We start from the raw sequence: 18,479 nt of genomic DNA on the forward strand, positions 1-18,479 counted from the left end.
CTTTGACGGCGAAGATAGTGCCAGCAACTCCGGGCAGTGAGACATTTGAATCGCTGCTGACTGAGCCTTCTTCAAAGGTCAACGAGCGCCCCACGCTCCTTGCTTTGTAAATCGCGGCGTAGCTACCTATATCGACACAACCCTGAAGCTCGAGACCAACTCCTGCAAACGTTGTCGTTTCAAGAAGGTGTCAACGACCCGCATGATGTTCCAAACCTTGAAGTCTAATGGCTAGCTGCTCTTCATCTATGTCCCGGACGTTCAAGCGACCTTCTTGGAGTGATGACTGCACGACCCGTGAACCGAACCTTCGAGAAAGTTTGCACGGTCGAAGATTGTTATGCGGTGTTCGGATAGAGGCAACGCAAGGTGCGTAACGATGGACGCTTGAGAGAACCCGCAACTGCAAGCAGCCGCGTGCCATGGATCGCACATCGAGCATGGACGAAGCAGTCATCTGGAAAGTCACCTGGGTGGCGTCTTGGTTCAACCCAAATACTTGCGCTATACCTTTTTTTGGTTCACCCTCGGTCGAATGGGAAAGTTTTTACAAACAGGCGCGGAAAAACCCTTTTGTGTGGACATCCCTGATACCTTCGTAAATAAAGTTACACACGCACGCACGGTAACGAATGAAGCTTATTCCATACTACCTTCGTACCTTCGAAGGTACGTTTCGTGTTACCTTCGTACAATAGACTAATATTGAATGCGAAGGTCGTACGAAGATGAAGCTTTGTGGTGTCAAAATCGCCTCAAAAAACTCGCTACTACGAAGGTAGTAGCTATGGATATAGTTGCCATCACTGAGCACGGATATGATTTTCAAAACGGATCGTATATATTGTGACCAGTCTATGGAATACCTTCGAAGAATCATAGTCTATCATACTGCTGTAATGAAAAACGTACTGCACATCTTTACGGTAAAAAAGCGGGGCAAGAAAATGCATCTGGTAGGGCGAGGTGACGCAATGCATAATGCTTGATACCTTGACTGGTAACGAAGCAATACGTTCTGACGACAGTGTTTTCCCTTCATAGAATAGTCTATTGAATAACTTTTACCTTCGTATATGCGAGTGCTCCTTCTCTTCGCACCACGTCCGATACCACGGTGGTCGGTGGGGGTATTCTCTTCGCCTTCACTTTTGCTAGACGTCGAAATTTGAAGTGCTCCAGCGTAGCACGGCAAGCGTTCCACTATGCTCAGTCTGCAAATACCATCTATACCCATGCCGACGGCATTCCGCCACCTTCAGGGAAGACAAACTTGCCGCGTCTACAACGCCGGTGCAAAGACTAACTTGGAGCCTAAAAATGTATCTCGAAGACACTTCGGCGGTGCAATCTCCCTCGCCGGGACAATATTTAGTCTAACTGCCGACCCTACTGTACAGCCCGCCAGTGCGGTGATGGGTATGACTGCCGGACGAGTACCAGGCTTATCGCCTGCGAATGCCGATGGCGTCCGTCATTACACCCGTCCGGAGGGCAAATCTGGTGGTCACGGGGTGGGTTGGACTGAGATTACACCATATTCCTTCGACGTTTACGACGGTTGGGAAGAAGTTCCTGTTTCAATTGCTGACCCTGGTGGAACAGAAATCGACGCAAGGTTCAGTTCAGAACAAGATGGCGGTTTGAAAGTTGTCCTGGCGCCTGTGCTAAGATTTGCAAACATTGATGAAGGACTGAACCCGACGATCGAGGAACTTATTCCACTCGAGCGTTTCATGGCCGGGTTCGGTCCAGAGCTGACACAAAGCCCGGTTGAAGAGGTAGATATCATCGATAAATTTGTTGAGAAGCGAGGGGTGCTAACATATTACAATTTTGAGCTCCGCGATCACACGCTAGTCGCGGCGACAGTCTGGAAGAAAAGGGTGTTCATAATTTGCATCAAAGCTTCAGCTCGACAGTGGCGCAACAGTGCTGAAAAGCTTAGAAACACTATGAAGTCATTTAATATTTTGACAGAGCTTGCATAAGATCATTCATTACAAGGACAGAATTGTCAAAATACCACATGTGATCTCAATGGTATGTCACCATGCCGCGCCCTTCTATAGAGGGCAGGTGGGCCTTGCCGTTCTTAACTCCATCTTTTCTTTTGACGACTTTACCAACTAGCTTTCTAACGCGCTGTTGGTCAGCATTTTGTGTCCGTGCTTTAATGTCATTTGGGTCAGAGAGGAGTTTAGGTCGTAAGATGTAGTCCATGGCCTCGGGTTCTGGCACAAGTGCATGGTGACGAAAACCGAACTCTCCATGTTTAAGTCCCAGTGTAGTATTACGTACGACATCGGGGTCCTCAGTTGCACACTCTTTATTTTTCGATGTTGTTGCATCTGATTCATGAAACTTTTCCTCACCAAGGCACTCTTCCTCTCTGCGTCTGAGATCTCCGTAATGACTTGTCAGTTCATAGACTGGTCGGCTCCATTTTTCCACCAGCTTTTGACACTTGTTCCTGTTCGCCTGTGTTTCCTCTGGAAGCTGGGAAAGGAACATGATTATTTGACCGAGGCCTGAGCTTTTGAGTTGCTCCTTTCGATCAACAAGATCTGTCTCGATGGGCAATGCGGAAATTACATCGATTACAGCCGTGCGAATAGTGGCATTTGGAAGATTATGATCTGGGAGAAGGGCGAGCCAGTTTGCAAGTACTTTCATAAGACCGTGGCGCAATAAATGGTCGTGCATGTCTACATTTTTCAATGTCTCCTTCACTTCCTGGAGCATCCTCAGCTTAAAAATTGCCGGCTGTTTTTTCTTTATGCACTCACGATCTTGCTCTGTCGCCACCTCCATTCGCGCCAAAAAAGTGTTCACGTGGTCTCTTACTTCATGCTCGCTTCGTTCTTTCCGCGTGCTACGTGCACCACTGCTTCCAAAAATCATATTTATGTCCTCGCAGTCCTCTTCTGCCTCAGAAGCAAATGGCGAGTCCGGTGTCAAAGCAGACGCATCATCACGGTCGACGTCGACACAGTCCGGGTAACCACGCTCATTAAATGACCGACGAAAATTCTGTTTGTTTCTGTCGCGATGTATGGAGTCGTTCGAAGCGCGCTGTTGGTTGCAATCCTTCTGGCTATCAGGAGCTTCTGAATTTTTCGAGGCGTTTATCACCCCAACAGAGCGATCATCGGACGCAGCGCTCAAAGGTCTCGTGAACTTTCGTTTCCCAGCAAAGGACTTAGCAAAGGAAGGTGACGTATTTCGAACGTTTAACGAGGCGGATATTTGATTCGAGGGGTCGTCGTCATCTTCGCCAAAGAGGGTTTTCAGCAGATCTCTCGACGCGGCCTCCGGCGCCGGCGCAACGACCGAGGCAGGTACTTCTCCTGGAAGCGGAACGTCGATCTCGGTGTCGCGAAATGCAGCAAAATCATCGACTGGCGGCTGCATATCAACGTCAATTCAATGTCGCCAAGGTGCGTTGAATGAACCCGCTGCCTTTGGCGGGGAGAGCGCGCGTGACAGTTTCTGGTAGCGCTAACGGGCTGGTTCAATGATACTTGTACGGGCATTAAAGAGTATTTAATTCAAGCAGTCGAGGAGGTTGGACACCCCAAATAAAGCATATTTATATTACGTATTATTATGATATTAGAGATATTAATATTGGCGCCGCTATTTAACTCTCGGATGATATCTTGATGTAAACTTGCTTGATTGCTTGATACGAATGAACGAAGGTTTGACGTAAACATAGTCTATTTAACTCTTGCTATGTAATCTAGACCATATGCCCTATATCGTTGACTCGTTGATTTCGTTGACTCGTGGACTTGACTAAAATTGGGTCGCGCGTGTTTTTTTCCCTATGGCGCCCAGTCAGGACGGCGAAGCGCTTAAATCAAAGTTCTCGAATTAACGAAGGAAAAATGTCCACCATGTATGCATGGAACAAATAACTCTCAAATAAATAACCGGCAGAAAATGAAGTTCAGTTATAGGTGCGAGTGACCTCAACGAAGCAGAGGCGGCTTCATTTATAAAGATACCTTAGCATCGCACCTTGGAGCGCAAAGACGATCGTCACGAGTACCTATGAGTGCACTCACTTTTTTTGATGGCGCTATTTCCAGGGAAATCGCTGGCCACAAGAAGAAAGTGCACTGTGTTGCCTGGAACCTGTCCGGACGCAGGCTCGCGAGTGGTTCTGTGGACCAGAGCGCGAGGGTGTGGGACGTTGAGCACGGCACGTGCCTAGGGAAAGAACTTGAACTGAAGGGTCATAGCGACAGTGTTGATCAGGTGTGTTGGGACCCGACGAGTGGCGACAGACTAGCGACCGTCTCAGGGGACAAATCGCTGCGCGCTTGGGACGTTCGTTCTGGTTCAAATTGCGTAGCCGCGATCAACACCAGCGGGGAGAATATCAATCTCGCTTGGCATCCAGACGGGGTCACTATTGCAATTGGCGATCGCGAGGATTTAGTTTCATTTGTGGACACGCGCAAGCTCAGGGTCGTGAGCGTTCGAAAGTTTCCATTCGAAGTGAATGAAATGCGTTGGTCCCCGGACGGTGATATCCTTTGGGTCACCACAGGGACAGGTACTGTCGAAGTCCACGCGTGGCCATCCTCCCGCAAGATGCTCTCCATGAAAGCGCACACTGCCGGATGCTACGCGATCGATGTAGACCCTTTGGGGAGGAAATTGGCTGTCGGGGGTGCGGACACACTTGTTAGCATGTGGGATACGGAGGAATATACCTGTCTTTACACCGTCGCGAGGTCGGGCAAGCCAGTGAGGGTCGTCAGGTTCAGTATGGGCGGAGACTTCATTGCAACAGGATCCGAAGAACATTTTATTGACATAGCGGACTCACAAACTGGGGCTTGTGCCGCAAAATTATCAACGGGGGCCGCGACGAACTCACTTGCGTGGTCGCCGTCAGAGCACATCTTGGCATATGTTGGGGATGCACAGCCAGGCAAGATTGACAGGCACGCAAGAACGTCTATACGGATCTGGGGAGTGCCATCGGGTGCGATGGCATAGTGGTACGAATATGCAATGCCACCACGGAGGACCTCAACAAGCCAAGTCTAATCGATCGGTTGACCAATACGGTAAGTGTTCCGAAAAGGCCAGTAAAGATGGATAACCTTTCACATACCTGATAATTCTCGCACAATGTCGAAAGTTGCTTCCGGTCTCCCAAGTAATTTCGCTCTCCTCGACATGTTAATCAACTCTTGGCGATCACCTCTAAACCAGTCAGCGACGATGTCTGCCATCTCCTCAGGCATTTCACTGTAAGAACCAACACCATTGTCCAAAACAAAAGAAACATTTCCCTCCTCTTGACATGGAATAAAACCTGATGAAGGAGCGAGAACGAAACTTAGAACCCCAGTGTTACGGAATTCGAACATGAGTAATCACCATTGAGAAGTATTGGCCGGCCACAAATTAAAGCTTCAGCTATTGTACCGGGGCCGGCTTTTGTTATGATGCAATCACAAGCCAACATGTATTCAGACATGTTATTCACAAAGCCCTGAATAATTAAGCGCATTAATGAGAAATCGAGCCCACAAACAGAGATCAAATCGTCGTGCCTTGACGAGTACCCGCAAAGGCCATGCACGGGAAGAAAGTTTTTCTGCCAATTTAATATTCCGACCACATATTATGATCAATTGATGTGAAGAAGATAACCTCAGAGGAGAGCCATTCCACGAGAAGAATTCAATCACGACACGCAAATGAAGTTGCACACAAATATGGTCAGATGGAATGAGGACCAGACGTTTTTGCGAGAGCTTCAGCAGTCGCTTCGAGCTTTCCCATCCCTTCTCCACCACCAATCAACATGACTGTGGGGGCAGCCGAGTCGATCCCAAGTTGATCGCAGATTTCATCTTTTGGCTTGGAAGGTAAATTAAATGCTGGTCTGATCGGCAGACCATGGCATGAAAGCTGGTTTGAAGTAAGACCAGCATTCATGGCTTGTGCCGCAACAAGCTGAGTGGCAACAAAACATTTGTCCACGTCCTAATCAGCAAGCAGTCACAAAAGCGAATTGAGAGTATAATTAAAGAAATTATACACCTTGTGGAACCATGTGCGATGGCACCTGGTAAGATCTGTCACTACCGTCGTGAATGGCACTTTGGCTGCTGTAAAGCTAACGGCTGCTTTCATGCGGCTCAGAACTTTTAGCTGCAAAAGAATGGAGAAGGAAAATGAAAGAAAGCGGTAGAGCCTCTAAAATAACATCTAGCAACTTTCCGCACCGGCACATGTTGCATGAGCGGATGTACACTGACGATTAAGTGCGGTTTGTAGTCTTCGAAAGCTTGGGCGAAACGTCTTCCGACGATAGCCGTGTAACCCTTCGCGCCAGAAAAACATCAGATACAAACGTACCCCCACAAAGTTAGAAATGATGCCAAAAGATAGCGCACCGTGAACAGTGCTTCATGAAGCACCTCTGGCTCTGAGCATCGAAAGCTCATCCTCCAAAGCCAAGGATTCTTCACCAAGAAGAAGTAGCTCTTTGGCATGTTACAAAGAGGCCAAGGCGAACTACTGCTCCACAAGTCCACGACATTGATATCGAAGTAATTCCCTGAAGAATGTGGAGTCTGCAAAAATAGATATCTGCAATTTGTACGACTATTTACCATAAAGCACTTCAAATCCATCTTTCAATGCCTGGGCACTAGCCCTGTGGCCGCCACCAGTATCGCTCATAAGACACATAACGCGCTTGCGATCTTGTGTACTCGACATTCCCACCCTGTCAATGGGTCTTTGAGGGACATATCCATAGTTTGGGACGGCTGGGTTTCCCTGTCCGGCATCCTGCGGGGATATATGTTAGAGATGGCATGCTCTTGTGTGATGGGTTCGTACCTGCACAAGATGTCTTATGCTCATTTCACTGCCGACAAGCATGGTAGACATCTCGAAATAATTTGTCCGCCCAAGCCTGAAAGTGACCGGCCTTTAGCTGTTTCCGCTTAGAGGACAACATCAAGCTTACTCTGCAGGTTTATGCACTCTTCCGCTGTTGGATTTCGTATCAGGGGCGTAGCTAGCGAATATGATGGATCTTGTCGGGGTTGAGGACAAGTTAGGCCATGCACGCCTCGCAGGACTGGGCGCCAAGAGACAGTCTAGCGTGAGCGCGAAAGGGGGCGACTCCATCACCAGGAAATAAAGTTTGAGCGCTGTTGAGGGGTACAGAATAAAGCAGGCTAGTAAGCTGTTGCAGGCCAGGAAATGATCGGGACGAAGTAGATCTTGCTGCCGGCCAGTATGTGGCTGTGCTTCGACGGATAGGCGTCGCTCGCAGGCGCTCGCTATCCTGCCCGACCCCTAGAAGACTGGCTACAAGGCCGAACAAAGCGACGACTATTATCAGACTAACACTTCCTACAAATAGCTACCCTCGAAGGTATTCTGGATTTCAATAATTACTACACCCCTGTCCTTAACACATACCTTCGAAGGTACGAAGGTACACCCTAAGCGATACCTTGTACCTTCGTAAGTTATTACCTTCGTATCGCTTATGGTTGACGATGATAAGTCGGAGTTTAACGTTGGAACGTGAATTTGATGCCTATGTTACCATACGACGATTTAAAATGGTACCTTATTACGAAGGTATTTAATATTTAAGCTCAAAGTTATCATTTCATAATAAGTTATCTTCGTTTGGGTGTGTTCAACCTGATTGAAATTAGCTACGAAGGTATTTTTTATACCTTCGTAGTGGCTAGCTAGTATTGTATATCTTCGCAGCTAGCTACTACTAGAGCTCTATCTTAGACTGGATTTCACACGTCAACGTCACGCGAGTTACTCATGTAAATCGCGTACATAGTGCCTCGACGATAATAAATACCTTCGTATGATGGAAGATAGTCTACCTAATACACTTCAGCTGATGGAACCTGCTATATATGTGGACCTAAGTCTTATGTTCAGAAATCCAGAATCCAGAATAGACCTTCGACCTCGATAAACGAAACCAGTGATTGTTACATTTTGGAAGTTAAGGTTGTGTAATATCGGCCATGCCGAATAATAATAAGTCCAGTGGGGAAAGTTTTCATTTTATCAAAAAAATTGCCGTTTAAAACGTGAATCGGCTGTTACATTTCCATTAAAATCTCGCGTTTTGAGGGCGAATTTATCGGTGACCGCCGTCGGCGTGCGTGAGCTCGCGCCACTGCCGTCGCGCTCGCCGCTTTTCGCGACAAATTTTGATGGCACGGCCTGCGCCACTTGTTGCGAGGAATACAGCGACGCGGCGTTCGCGAGCAGAATCGCCCGAGCGGCCGACGCGCGCCTCACGAGAGACCGTTGGGTGCCGACTTTGTCGCGAGAAAACCGATGGCTGGGGGGGAAACAGCAAATATTTCATCAAATTTATACGGGGCCAAAATTCCGGTTTGTTACCGAAATTTTTTCAATATTTGATGAAATGGAGCTCGATGGAAAGAAAAACAGCTCTGTCGTGAATGCATTTGCCGTTGGGTTTGAAATTTTGCGCAGCTCGAGTACTTTGAGCGGACTGGAAACAGATTCTGTCACGTTGCTCATACAGCAGTAATGAAGGAAACGCATGGTTTAGTGTATTATCTTTGTACGCGAGGTATTTGTCCATGCGGTTTTGGTTTGTATGGGCTTTTCGTTCGGATGGAGCATCCGTACAAATTCTCAACCATGTGGTTTAGTAACTGGTTTAGTCAACTTCTTCGATGTTTTCTACCGGTGGTGAGTAGCGTCTGCCTCGTGAAATACCTTCGAAGGTACCTCTGTAGTTACTACTCATCCAGCTCGCAGCCCCGAGAAAAACCGGCGATGTTACAGCACGACAACCCGAGCATCTATGGATGAAAAGATGAGAATGCCATTTGCTTGATAGGAAGGAAAAAGTTCTTCTCCGATGTCGGATTTCGTGATGCCGCAAAAACTGGTCAAGAGGCCCGCAGACATGCGCGCCTTTGAAGTATCCCAGGCGGCGAGGCGGTTAATTCATTTCATACAGGTTGACGAGCCCGGTCAGCGCGTGTCATGTCGTGCCCTTTTGACCCCACGATAGTCTCTCAACCTCGCAGCCCGGTGCTCAACGCTTTCAACCGAGACGCACCCAAGAAGTGCCGTGACCATCGAGCGCCTTATTGCGGTGCTGTGTGTGGTGGAATGTTGGGCTGTAGATTTCCCACCGAAGAAACAGTTGTCACGCTTTGGAAACGCATCTTTTCGAGACTGGCACAGACGCCTAACTATATCATCGCATGGTATCGCCGATTCCTCACCAACGAATTTGCCGATCTTCCACTACCGGAACTAAATTCCCTGCCTTCATACTCTCCTGTAGATCTCATTCGAAGTATCCTACCCAACTCACACAAGGTGAGAAAAGATGAACGTTTAACCTCTGCAACTTGTCCACCGCCGAAAGTAGACTTATGTTATGATATGCTGTTTCTTTCACTATTTGGTCGCTACTCAACGGCCGCTGTTACTGAGCTGGCGCCATACTTTCTTCAAGGGTAAGCTATAGCATTCCGTCGAGTCATACCATTTCCAGTCTCACTGTGAAGTGAACCAGCTTTGGAAATGCCTCCCGAGTTGACTACGGGACCGGACATGAGACCATGTTTGTTTGTTTCTTGCTTTGCTTGGAGGCAATTGGACTGCTAAACAAGAGCGACCATCGAGTCATTGTGACTCGAGTGTTTTCAAAGTATTTATCTGTTGTGCGAATGCTGCAAACAAAATATTGGTGTGTATGGAATTCTTTGATTTCATTTGTAGGAATTATTTTCAGGATGTGCAACAGGCTTGAGCCAGCTGGCTCCCGGGGTGCATGGGGGCTTGATGACTACTGTTTTCTCCCATTTTACTGGTATTGCTGCGCCACACGCAATTGCTTGAAAGTTGTTTTTTTATTCACTAAATCACGTGTGTGCCTATACTTGCTTTTCCACAGGGGCTCGTCTCAACTTGTTCACCATGACGCGATCACACCCGCTTCAATCCACGACGATAGGGTTGTACAGGAAAATGCAAATGAGTTCCTTTATCTTGACTCTCTACTTTTCATAAAGACGGTAAGAGAACTGGTCTTCATGGCTTTTTTCATTTGATGTATTTGGTCCAGGTGAAAAGGGGATCAATATCTGAGACTTCTCCATTACTGTTTGATATTAGCGGAGTTATGAGTTGGGAGAAAGTCAATCGCGGTCTTTTAAAGATGTATCAGGTAGTTTGTGAAAACCCATGCTGTTTAATCTGGATACTAAACCAGACTTGTAGGTTGAATGTCTCGGAAAATTTCCGATCGCACAGCATTTTTTGTTTGGCACTATCTTGCGGATGGATCCTGCAAGTGAAGGCGAGCACGTTTCCAATAGAGCTCCGCTTGCCTAAAATCAGCGTCAAACATGTCTGCGACCATGGTGTAACCTGGTGAATCAATCACATTAAAACTATTTATAGACATGCAATTCCGAACTGGCTCATTAGCATTCTAGCCGTTGCAAAAGCTCTGCGAGCTCATCAGGAGTTTTTAATTTAAGCCTCTCCATGTATATATCTCCATAATATTTTTGCAGTACGGCGGCCATCTGGCGATGGGCTTCAACGATGTTGTTTTTCACTGGATTCAGTATTATTTCTCTGGTCGACGCGCCTGTTACGTACAGCGACATATGTTTGACCATTCTCGTCAAATCATTTTCAAGGGAATTGTTTACAGACGCAACTACTTTGGAGAGCCTTTCACCTGTAGCGAAAGCAGCCTTGGATAAAGGAGCATTTACATGTGGACTTGATACACGAAAAGCAGTCAACTTCGCAAGAAATCCAAGTATCGGTCCGACGATAGTTCTCGTGAGATGCATGATGTATGCTTCGCATGATGACCTCAGGAGTTTTTCTAGCTCCGTGCGGCAATCAGCTGTCGACTCGACAACTCTTGGAGCGCCCTTCGTTGCAAGTACAACCAGGGCATTTTCAGTTGGTGATATCGAAAAGACACTAAGTCCTCCATTGAGCATGCGTTGCATTTCTCCGTTTAAATGTGAAAAATTAAGTTCGCGAGTCGGAAGAAAATGTTCAGTCAGATGGGATTCAAAAGGCGAGATATGCTCACGTAGGAGTATAAGATACTTGATCATAAACAGCAGCCCATCCGATTCACTAGCGCTGCTCGCAACAATCTGGCTTGATTTTTTTATTGACATTAAACATTGCAAAACTGCATCTTCGGCAAGACCAGAAAACGTGTTCCCATCCAATGAGCGATATAGCGTGCCCAAGAAAGATAATGTACTGACTACCGGAGGAAACAACTCAACAACTTTGCCCCCAACAGATGAGGATTTCACTTCTGGTGCGACTAACATCAGTGGATAATTCAGATCGTCTGTGGAAGGTCGATAATTTGCCACTTTCTCCTGAATGAAGGTATGTGCCCTGAAAATTAAGCGTTCCTGGACGTCGGCAATCAATCTTTGGATGATCAGCGAAAACGTCATGCCTCTATTTTGGCTTGTCACGCTGAAACCGTCTTCCTACAGGTTTTTAATTTTAAGAGTGCTGCAGTGTCACGCTGCGAAATGGACATAGAAAGTCATAGACGATTGAAGAATGCAGTACCTGGTTTCGCAATGTATCGATTAAGTCGGCAATTACAGAAATGTTGTTGAGGTGTATGTATCGGGGGCGGAAAATTTCAAGCAAAAGCATTCCGAGTGATTCACCAAAAGGCGTTAAGGATTTCGCTGCGTCATCATTGTGTTGAGGAAATACGCGGCAAAAGAGCTCATGTTCTCCCTTGAGGACCTTCAGAAATGAAACACTCGTAAACATAGGGATGGAAATTACTTCAGAAGGCCTACTTGAAACATGAAGGAACATCCAGTTTGTGCAAATTGTGTTAGGTCTAATGATGCCGAATAATCCTGATTATTTGAAAATTTTCGTTCAGCGCCAGTTTGCCCCTTTTTACTAGGATGAATTTATTCGTGTGGTGTATAACTTACCAACAGTTGTGTTCGAATTGGATCCAAGATAAGCGATATTCTCTGCTCGCAGTAGGTACTGCAGCAGTCAATTATCACGCGAGTGTAAATATTTTGATTCCGTGGAGTAACATCACGCTTCCCGCGAGCATCAATGTAATCTATAATATGCCTTAGAGAAGACAATTCAGATCGAAACTTTGCATTCAAGAAAGATCCGTTTAGGTTCTTCGCCTCTGTAAATGCTATTTTGAAATCTCCAAGGTCACCGAGGGGGAGAAGTGCTGCTTCACAAACGACAGCTACGACACGCGCACGAACAGCTGAAAGTGCTCGGACTTGAAGCTGTTCACATTTGATTGACTGTGCAGTGTAATCTGCATACTCGGCGTGCGCATCGATGAATGTGCTACATGCTTCAAGAATCTTGAGAATATCTACAAAATCCCTGCTGTCAACCTACAGACTCGAATACGACATTTTAGTGAAAAGAGTTCTGGGCTCACTGGGCACATGCAGACCTGCGAGATGCAAGCAGAAAGACTACGACTTGCTACGTTCAGATTGCTAAAGCACCGAAGCCTCTTTCGGATTATGCTAGCAATATCTCGGAGGCGTTGCTTCTTGGAAGCCACTTTTGTGGACTTGCGTCGGATAACGTTGCTTCGAAATTTCAAAAATCTGGTGTTGAAAGTTTGTGAAGGTGCAGTCAAAAGTAAGACATTCGTTCAGACACTCGTTTAGATTTATAATGCCACGTAGCCATGGGTTGGAGGTGTTAAACTTACCCGAGATGTAATCGTATTGCGCCCATCAGGCGCCGAGCATCTAAGAGTTTGGTTAGTACTTCATCACAGGTCCTGGCGCTATTTTTGAAGGCCTCAGTGTGATGCCTGGAGTGCGAGAGTGGGGCGCTATGAACTCTGCCAGCAACTTAATATCGCCGTTGAATATCACCTTGGATTCTCGATTTCTTTTATTCTATGTCTTGATTCAAGCTCTGTGTACCAATAATCGAGCTGTCGTGCAGCGAGTATATCCTTCTCCATGTGCTGGGCTCGTTTAACAGGTATTCCATATTCAGAATAACTCTCGAAAATAGTTTGACGCTTGAAAGAAAACACGAACGTCAGCGGGCTGATAACTGACAACGAAGAATCTTTCACATCAAGAAAACCAGACTTCAGAAACTTACATTTCGCGGTAGCACGCACTCGTTCACGTGCCTTGACAACGCGGTGACCAAGCTGCCTTGAAGGCTGGTCTCGACAGCTCTAATGGTTTTTTTGTCTCAGGATCAGGATGGCTACAGGCGTGTGTTGATATGTCGGGTAGCCTTTACCTGTAATCCCAACATCGCGCGACAATGCCGGACACCGCTGCGCCGGGAACTCTGTCTATATCATGATTATGGCGGGAGAAAAGCATGCTTCACTGATCTGACCCCCTTGCTAACGTAGCGCTTGAAACTGTAACTTTTCACACCACATGAAGATGACTCACTTTTACGCTTGCTCACTTCAATATATTTCAATTCTTCTCTAACCCGTAAATGTGATGATGTATGACTTCGATTCGTCGTCGGTGAACTGACTACTACTCGATCGTCCCGCATGTGATGCGATAGTATGATGGTATTTCCATTAGTCTATTATTTGGGACGAGGAACGCCAGTGACAAAGTCACAGTTAGTGCCACATTCTACCCCAACTTTTTTGGAACTATGTTACGTTTATTCGTGATCTGATTGGTCGAGAGCTCGATCATTTGCAAAAGTTATAGACTAAACAACCGTACGGTCGTCGTTTGTTACTTTATTTCTGACTAACAACGCTGTGCGACGCCTTCCGTGTCTTTGGACGACGATTGTTCTGCGGGACGTCCTTATCGTTGCGCGTGGCGTGCACGTAGTCGTCGTCCTCACACGCGCGCCACTTGTGAACGAAGAATCGACGCCAAGGCGTCTTCTGATGAGGCGATGGTAGACGTCGAAGTTGACCGATGTATCGATGAAAATTCAGCTTCAAACCATGGATAAGTAGCCCTTCTCAATGCGTCTTTCACCGAGGCTTCACCGAAGCTTCATCGAGACTCGTCCCAAATCAGCCTCCCGGAACCGAACGTTCCTTGTTCATCAGTCTCACAGGGAGGCACCTACGGATCATAGTCTAATCAAAATATCTTATCCACATGCATGAACTATATAAAATATATAGCTATCTATAAATAATACTATCTTCGAAGGTAACCCGTATAAATAGAAGTCTACGTACTTTCGTAGTCATCATGCATGGACTGTATCCCGTATATGTATGTGCTGGCATGATGAGTTGTTTTATTCTTGGTGGATGGTTTGAGGCGCGGAGGCAAACAGAAACGTCGTCATCCCTCTGCAGTCGATTTCTGCCCACGCATTTTTTCACTCTATCTGGTCTATGATGACAGGTCTACACGAGCCCAGCCCGGCTAACGATTTGTCCGCCATTCGCGTGGTGCGTGTTCCTTTGGCGTTTGCGGTCGGGAGAGAACCACTTTTTGCCACAGAGAGCACGCAGGAACGCGCGTGACGCAATGTTGTCGTTCGTACAAAATCCAAACCGGTACTGCATAAACTTCGCCTTACCTTTGTGTAACAACGCTCTTACACCAAGTCTGAAAAGTGGGTCATCTAACTCGAAACAAGCAGCACAGCTGCTGACTCGCCGAAAAATAAAAAGAAATTCAAGGACATCGCAAATTTCAAGTCATGAGTTCAATGTGCGCATGTTTTTGTCGCAGTTTCTTGATGGCGCATATCACAAACTTATCTTTGAAGGAACTCGTTGTGGCGTTGAGCTCCTGGCATGCGATTTGTATACGTCGTCGACGAGTAAACGTTCACAGGGCAATACTGTCGCCTGTCACAAAATCTGTCATGGTGTGCAAGTTTACTTTTTACTGTCAGCTTGTCTCATAAGCATTGTCCTTACACCTATTTGCGACTAAAGATTCCAGGGGAGTGGAAGAGCTGCGTGCTCTTGGACACTTTTGGCAAGGTGACAGCATGTCATGACTCGTTTCCTTCTTAATTTCAAGTACTGAGTGGATTGACCTGCCAGGGGACGAAATTCTTTCACTCTTCCAAATTTTTGACACCGAGAAAGTTTGGAGCGCTCCAGTGGTACTCACAACAGGTAGTTGATCATGAAATTGAAACCGCAAAAAGTAGTCAGATGTGCAGCACAGGGTGCAAATGTTTTTCTTTGCGACCATTATTTGGACTTTCTATGTCTGAGAAATTTATTTATGGAAAGAAGCTTTTTGGTTCCACCGGGGGTTGCCAGGTTCAAGACTCTCATGCAGAATAATGAATATAACATCAAGCTCCAAGTGCACTCGATAAACATGTTCAATACATGAGATCTTCGTTCGATTAAACATAAAGATTGTGTTTGTTCGCTTTAAGTCACAGTCGATTAACTGGCTCAGCGATGTACAAGGACACCGCAAGGCTGGAAACAAGGTAGACAGCTTCTCTGTGATAGTGCTGCACTTGGCGGCCAGCAAATAAACTGACATGTTGCTGTCTCATACGTTTTCAAAGACTGAAATTTGTCCGCTTATAAGCTTTTCTACCGTCTCATGATCAGCGTGGATCATCGTGGAGCCCTCCCTGAACGGGACCATCTCAGTCAAACGGGCACAGCCTGCTGGGAATCGACTGAAGATCAACTTTGTCCTCGATTTGAGAGAAAACGAGCGCAAATACATTTCTTTCGCTTTGTCCCTGATATTTTAATCGATCTTTTCTGTTTGGAATGGACTAGTATCTGGAATGAAAAAAATCAAAGTATGTTTTTATTGTTGGAATTGCAACTGCAAACCTCATCAAGTGAACAATGATGGTCGGTCACGGTACATTGATCCTAAGCAGCCAGACAAACACGTATGTTGTCAGCACGAAACAAACCGATGACCCACGGCGCTTCATTACGTGATACTTTAGAATCCTGCGTTGATTTCTTACGCGCTTACCTGTGAAGAGCGCACAACGTCTCTTAGCAGCTCGCGTTGGGGCAAACCAGATGACTCTCTGATAATCGTATTTCCATGCTGATTGTCTCGACCATCGGAAATAATCTTCTGCTTTGCTTTAGAAGTAGGTGAATTGATCAAAAGAAAACACAGCTTAGGCACAACTTGCCTGATAGCCATCCATAAACTTTGAAAGGCTATTGTGTTTTGCCGCGGCAATGCACTTGACAAGATAGTGTCAAACGTCGATGATAACGTTCCTTCATAGATAGAAAACTTACTTCTCGCATTTTATCGACAACATCACAAGCCGGAGAGCATTTCAAAGTGTGTTGATCTGGAACAGCAGGGAAAAATGTTGGGACATGGGCAAGATCTGAGCTTCCAAGTTCTCGGAAAGAGGGTGCTCTCTGCGACATTCCAAGAGGTTTTGGTAAGAGTTACAATATTTCTGCCACATCATGAATCACAGAAAGACACCTTTGGCACTCTGCGCACAAACAGCCGTGGTGGCAGTGTGTGCGCAAAGGGGACATCAAAGTTTCTGAAGTCGTCAAGGGAAGATACAAAAGAAAATTGTGGACTTTTCAGTGCGCACAACACGTCTCCAGTATTGACAAGAGTTCGCCCCTGAATAAGCAAGGCCGGGTATGAGACATCATTGCTCTGTGGAAGTGTCGAGACGAGGTAAGGCCGACCAACTTACAGCAATTTCCGTTTGCCTTCGTGACAACTGGCTAATCTCGTTCAAGAACCAAAAAAAAAGGTCCACAAGTTTAGGTGAGTCAGCACATGCATCGAGTTGCGCACATACATGGGTTTCCTCACAACCTTACCGCGAAAGCACCTCGGCTAATGCATCCACTGCGGTAGAACTAACCTTGTCAAAGTGGCTGCATATCTGAAGCCACGAAAGGTCAAGTGCGAGACAAAAGTTTCGAGCCGGACGAGAGGCTCCAAACTCACCTGCGCCACGACAAGGCGCTCTAGCTCTTGTATATATGATGTGTCCATCGCCACGGATGCGATATGATCATCGCATTGGGGTCGTATTTCTTGCCAGAATAGTGAGGCAAATCCTAAAGCGCCGATGCAGCCCTTGGTCTTGTGCCACCCGTTTCACCTGGCTCTACATAAGCGGGTACGTACGTAATAACTTCAGTATCGAACGGAGGTAATAAGGGTTATATATTTAATAATTAATTTTTCATTAGGTAGAATAGTCTGTGTATCGATCTACTTGTAGTAATAAGTGTTTTTCAGGCGTGACTTGCCGTAGCGGTCGCGCCGGTTTTTCGCGCCGACTTGCCTGGTGTGACGGCCTGGCGTGACTTGCCGTGGCGCGACTTGCCACACACCGCGCTCGGACTTTAGGGTCGCGTCCCAGGCTATGGTAGGTGTAGGGTTTGGGATTTAGCGTCTTTTCCCGCCGCGAAGCGGGATGACGCGGCTGCGCGGCGTAAGCAGCGGCGTAAAAGGCGCCAGCAAAAACCCTAAACCCTGCATTCAACCCTTATTGTACCTGGCAAAACGCTGTTCCGGTACCTGATAGGAAAATAATTTTCCTTCATACGTTGCTTCTTTGAGTTAATAGACCGTCTCATATATGGGGTACAAAAAAATCGCTCCAAGGTGAGGAATCTATATTATTAGTTCGCTTTGAACTCACGTAATTTGATAGGAAGACGCAGCGACCTACAAAGATACGAAGGTATAATTTTATAAAGCTTTATTAGTCGGCATAGCCCATCTTTTACAGGACGTCGACTTGGCAAAATGTCGCCTTCCTCCGTACTAAATCGCTAAGCGCGCCAACCACCTACCTACACGCGCTACGCGCGCCAAATTCCCACGTATTTTCTTGAGTCAACAGACCCACAGTTTACCCATATAAATTCCCTCCTGCCGAATCTTTGAGTTTTAATATTACCGAAGATAATTTTTTTTGCGATGGAGCGGTGTGCAAAAATCTTTCCGAGCTGTATTGATATATACTTTCCGAGCGAGCTGTGTTGGTACGTATGAACGCTTCATAACACAATTACACTGCAATTATAATACATGATGGTCGCTGGAGTATTTTTTGAATTGCAGCAACATAAATGGCCGGAAACGCTTACTCATACAGTACCTTATTTATACGTTATCGAAAAAGGGCAATAGACCATATTCCCTGTATCGTTGACTCGTTGATTTCGTTGACTCGTTGACTTTTGACTAAAACAGGGTCGCGGTGTTTTTTTTCCCTATGGCGCCTAGTCAGGCCCAGTCAGGACGGCGAGCGCGCTGAGCGGCTCACTAATACGCTGTTCGGCGCCAAAATTGGAGGACGGCATCGTCAGGAGCGCGCATTGGTGTTGACGACTTTGCGTCGCACGAAACGACGTTGCGCCTGAGCTACGGTTTCAGAGGCGAGTTGACGGTCTATTAACTCGTAAAACCATGATATTGTCGTAG

At 46.5% G+C, this 18,479-nt stretch overlaps 8 protein-coding genes across 8 annotated transcripts; 4 read left to right on the forward strand and 4 right to left on the reverse strand.

Annotated features, from left to right (window-relative positions):
• Positions 1-8: 8 nt before the first annotated feature.
• MICPUN_51565 (predicted protein) lies at positions 9-1,081 on the reverse strand. The gene has a single exon (XM_002507567.1). The coding sequence runs from the start codon at positions 455-457 to the stop codon at positions 191-193; it is 267 nt and encodes an 88-aa protein (XP_002507613.1). The 5' UTR covers positions 458-1,081; the 3' UTR covers positions 9-190.
• A 28-nt stretch (positions 1,082-1,109) lies between these two features.
• On the reverse strand, positions 1,110-3,451 carry MICPUN_51566 (predicted protein). The gene has a single exon (XM_002507568.1). It carries the CDS (start codon positions 3,412-3,414, stop codon positions 2,038-2,040), a length of 1,377 nt encoding a protein of 458 aa, XP_002507614.1. The 5' UTR covers positions 3,415-3,451; the 3' UTR covers positions 1,110-2,037.
• TL30 (predicted protein) lies at positions 1,206-1,991 on the forward strand (the record flags this gene model as incomplete). Its single annotated transcript, XM_002507172.1, has 1 exon — positions 1,206-1,991. One exon carries the CDS (start codon positions 1,206-1,208, stop codon positions 1,989-1,991), a length of 786 nt encoding a protein of 261 aa, XP_002507218.1.
• Positions 3,452-4,059: 608 nt separating the features above from the next.
• On the forward strand, positions 4,060-5,016 carry MICPUN_77396 (predicted protein; the record flags this gene model as incomplete). The annotated part of the gene is made up of 1 exon (XM_002507173.1): positions 4,060-5,016. One exon carries the CDS (start codon positions 4,060-4,062, stop codon positions 5,014-5,016), a length of 957 nt encoding a protein of 318 aa, XP_002507219.1.
• Positions 5,017-5,126: 110 nt separating this feature from the next.
• On the reverse strand, positions 5,127-7,173 carry MGDA (glycosyltransferase family 28 protein; the record flags this gene model as incomplete). Its single annotated transcript, XM_002507569.1, has 10 exons — positions 5,127-5,338; positions 5,404-5,518; positions 5,580-5,679; positions 5,771-6,015; positions 6,073-6,183; positions 6,258-6,356; positions 6,429-6,592; positions 6,648-6,828; positions 6,880-6,955; positions 7,010-7,173. The coding sequence occupies 10 exons, from the start codon at positions 7,171-7,173 to the stop codon at positions 5,127-5,129; spliced, it is 1,467 nt and encodes a 488-aa protein (XP_002507615.1).
• A 1,750-nt stretch (positions 7,174-8,923) lies between these two features.
• On the forward strand, positions 8,924-11,255 carry MICPUN_93062 (predicted protein; the record flags this gene model as incomplete). Its single annotated transcript, XM_002507174.1, has 8 exons — positions 8,924-9,025; positions 9,080-9,278; positions 9,446-9,533; positions 9,593-9,766; positions 9,824-9,889; positions 9,974-10,094; positions 10,145-10,249; positions 10,300-11,255. 8 exons carry the CDS (start codon positions 8,924-8,926, stop codon positions 10,411-10,413), a joined length of 969 nt encoding a protein of 322 aa, XP_002507220.1. The 3' UTR covers positions 10,414-11,255.
• A 750-nt stretch (positions 11,256-12,005) lies between these two features.
• MICPUN_51571 (predicted protein) lies at positions 12,006-13,097 on the reverse strand (the record flags this gene model as incomplete). Its single annotated transcript, XM_002507570.1, has 3 exons — positions 12,797-13,097; positions 12,530-12,689; positions 12,006-12,467 (listed from the first exon to the last, which is right to left on the reverse strand). Exons 1-3 carry the CDS (start codon positions 12,820-12,822, stop codon positions 12,006-12,008), a joined length of 648 nt encoding a protein of 215 aa, XP_002507616.1. The 5' UTR covers positions 12,823-13,097.
• Positions 13,098-14,360: 1,263 nt separating this feature from the next.
• Positions 14,361-17,010, forward strand: MICPUN_51572 (predicted protein). The gene is made up of 6 exons (XM_002507175.1): positions 14,361-14,500; positions 14,553-14,608; positions 14,669-14,765; positions 14,824-14,925; positions 14,996-15,043; positions 15,107-17,010. The coding sequence occupies exons 1-6, from the start codon at positions 14,444-14,446 to the stop codon at positions 15,353-15,355; spliced, it is 609 nt and encodes a 202-aa protein (XP_002507221.1). The 5' UTR covers positions 14,361-14,443; the 3' UTR covers positions 15,356-17,010.
• The last annotated feature ends 1,469 nt before the right edge of the window (positions 17,011-18,479 follow it).

This window comes from Micromonas commoda, chromosome 1 (assembly GCF_000090985.2).
Source record: "Micromonas commoda chromosome 1, complete sequence".
Classification (NCBI taxonomy): domain Eukaryota; kingdom Viridiplantae; phylum Chlorophyta; class Mamiellophyceae; order Mamiellales; family Mamiellaceae; genus Micromonas; species Micromonas commoda.